The 2676-nt window shown below is 32.4% G+C and overlaps 1 protein-coding gene across 1 annotated transcript in view; it reads right to left on the minus strand.

Moving 5' to 3' along the window:
* Positions 1-677, minus strand: part of spef2 (sperm flagellar 2) — a 16917-nt gene extending 16240 nt beyond the window's left edge. The window contains exon 1 of the mRNA XM_015372491.1: positions 559-677. Within this exon, the coding sequence (XP_015227977.1) occupies positions 559-616 (58 nt within the window). The 5' untranslated portion in view covers positions 617-677. The remainder of the gene's footprint in view (positions 1-558) is intronic.
* Between the last annotated feature and the right edge of the window lie 1999 nt (positions 678-2676).

Here is a 2676-nt window from a genome sequence, read left to right on the forward strand (position 1 = left end):
ATATATATATATATATATATATATATATATATTTTTATATATATTTATATATATATATATATATATATATGGCAAGAATCAGAGTCGAATCCAGAACCTTCTTGCAATATATGTATATATTATTTTATATTTATATGTGTTATATGTGTTTATATAGTTAGAACATATATATGCACACACAGATACATACGTATACAGTATATATACACATACAATATGTATACAATGTATGTACGTGATGTATATATTAAATATATATGTATATATTTAATATATACATATATATTTAATATGTACATATATACATATATTGTATACATTACATACATACATTATATATAATTCAAAGGAATTGTTTCCAGTTTTAATTATAACATGTATATGTAATTTTGTCATAAAGATATTTGATTTGAAAGTATTCCAGTTCTCCTTTTAATACTATTAAAGAGAAAAATTGTGAGGCAGGGAAGTACAAAGCAGTACACTTACCATCCAGCTTCATTTGGTATGCCGTGTTAGTGTTAGCCTGATCAAGCTAGCTGGAGGAGTCACACTTACCTACAGTTTGGGAGAGCCTAAGCTCGTCGTTCAGCCACCTGCACAAACTATCTAACATTGTCCTGATTAACTTCACTAGGAGGTATATTCGTTTTCTAGAGGATATTAACGGTACAAGCTGAAGCTCGGCGGAGGGAAACTTCCGTTGTACCTCGTTGCCATGGTAATACATAAAAACGGCTAGCTGGCAATTGTGATGATGACAGATCCAGGTTTCGTTTTCGTGTTTCACGTTAGAGGATTATAGACTGGTTGGCTGTTTGTTTGACTGGTTCTGCAGTCCTGGGTGACTGTTCTGACAGCAGGGGTTTCTGTTAAGTGTTGATCAATGTTTGACGCTATGATGTGTGATAGGAGCTTCTATGTTGTTGAAACTGTCCCCTTCTGGGAGTCTTTCTTTATAAGGAATGTTCAGCTCCCATTCAGCCATTAAGGCTATCTGAATTATATGAAGTATGTGGATTTTCCTAACAATCTGAGAAGCAGTAGACCACATTTAAAAAAAAAGTTAACTGATTTTAAAATTTTATTTCAGTTTAATATGGGAAAAAAGTCAGAATTCTGAGATTAAAGTCAGACTTCTGAGAAAAAAGTCAGAATTCTGAAGTTAAAGTCAGGACTCTGAGAAAAAGTCAGAATTCCCCTCATATTATACTGAAATAAAATCTAAAAAACATAAAAAAAAAAACCTTTTTTTCATTTTTTAAGTGGCCCCAATCCTAAATTCATGTTTTTTATTAATAAAAAAGAAAAACAAAAAAAACCCCAGTGACTTTTGACACTCAGGAGCAGCATAAGCACCCATGATCTGGGATAAAAGTCAAGCATGTGCTTGCAAAGACTTCTGAACCATCTGATACTATTTTCTCTTCATTCAATTAGAAATTTTAGTCTATTGTAAATACAAATTTAAATCAGTAACAACCTTTCTATAACCATTGTTCCCTTGCTTTTTGGAGAATGGAATACAAAAGAAAAGCACATTTTTGTTGCCCTTTTGGGAAATTCCAAGAATTCAAACACAGATTTGTCATGAAACAGGTTTGGGTAACTTTAAAAAAGAAATCAGCAGAGAAAAATAACCAACAGATGTGGGTAGAGTACCCAAAAATTTTGGTAAAAGTAAGACCACTTCATCATAATTTAATCAAGTAAAGGTAAAAAACAAAACAAAAAACAAAAAAACATCTAAAGTAACTGCTTAATAAAAGTTAAAAGTACAATGTTGTAAGTATTTTTTTTCAAAACATTTTTCAAGTAAATGTAACTGAGTAACTGCAACTAGTTACTCACATCCATCAATAGTTCTGCAGATTTGTCCATTATTTATGCATCCAGCTTTTCACATTTAATTTCTGCTAAAACATCCAAAAATCCGAAGAGGACATACATGCTTATACTTTAAAAACAATAAAAGCACATGGAACTGTTTCACAATGGGAAAACAAACCTGCACACCTAATGAAAGCATGAGCACAAAAAGTAATACACACTATAATAAAAAAAACAACCAAATTTATAACATGCATATAGGCTATATAATTTGTTTTCGCACCAAAATCTGTGGTTTCATGCGTGGGCATGTTATGTAATGAATATCTGAGTCATACTGACATCTGTTGGTGAAGAAACACGTTCTAGCCGTGTGGTGTCATGTTAAAATTGGTTTCAGTCAAAGTATTTATTTCTAGAAGTGTGTCCTTTGTTATGCCACGTTAGATAAAAAATATTGCAGAAGGTAATAGGCTAAACATAAAAATCTTTAAAAATGAAAAATAAGATGTTACTTTAGACTCTCAAACCTTTAACGAAATTTACTTGAAATTGTAAAATTAAAAAACATGTGAATTTTGATTTAAATATTTTGACTGGACGGCCTGAAACTTTGTAAAAACATAAGCCTATTTCTACCTCATGCTTAATAAATACAAAGCAAATAAAAAATAAAAACAGGGAGAGGCTGCTTTTATGTTGCCTTTGACACACACCCGGAAACGCAGCAGGGAGCGCGTTTCCTCAGGGGTGACAGATTTCAGCAGAACACCTGTAAACAATGTGGCGCAGGAGATGCGCCCTGCCTCTTTTTCACAGCCGTGCCTACTTCCTGGTGGACGAGCC

The sequence above is a fragment of the Cyprinodon variegatus genome, unplaced genomic scaffold (genome assembly GCF_000732505.1).
Source record: "Cyprinodon variegatus isolate N-32 unplaced genomic scaffold, C_variegatus-1.0 Scaffold73, whole genome shotgun sequence".
Classification (NCBI taxonomy): domain Eukaryota; kingdom Metazoa; phylum Chordata; class Actinopteri; order Cyprinodontiformes; family Cyprinodontidae; genus Cyprinodon; species Cyprinodon variegatus.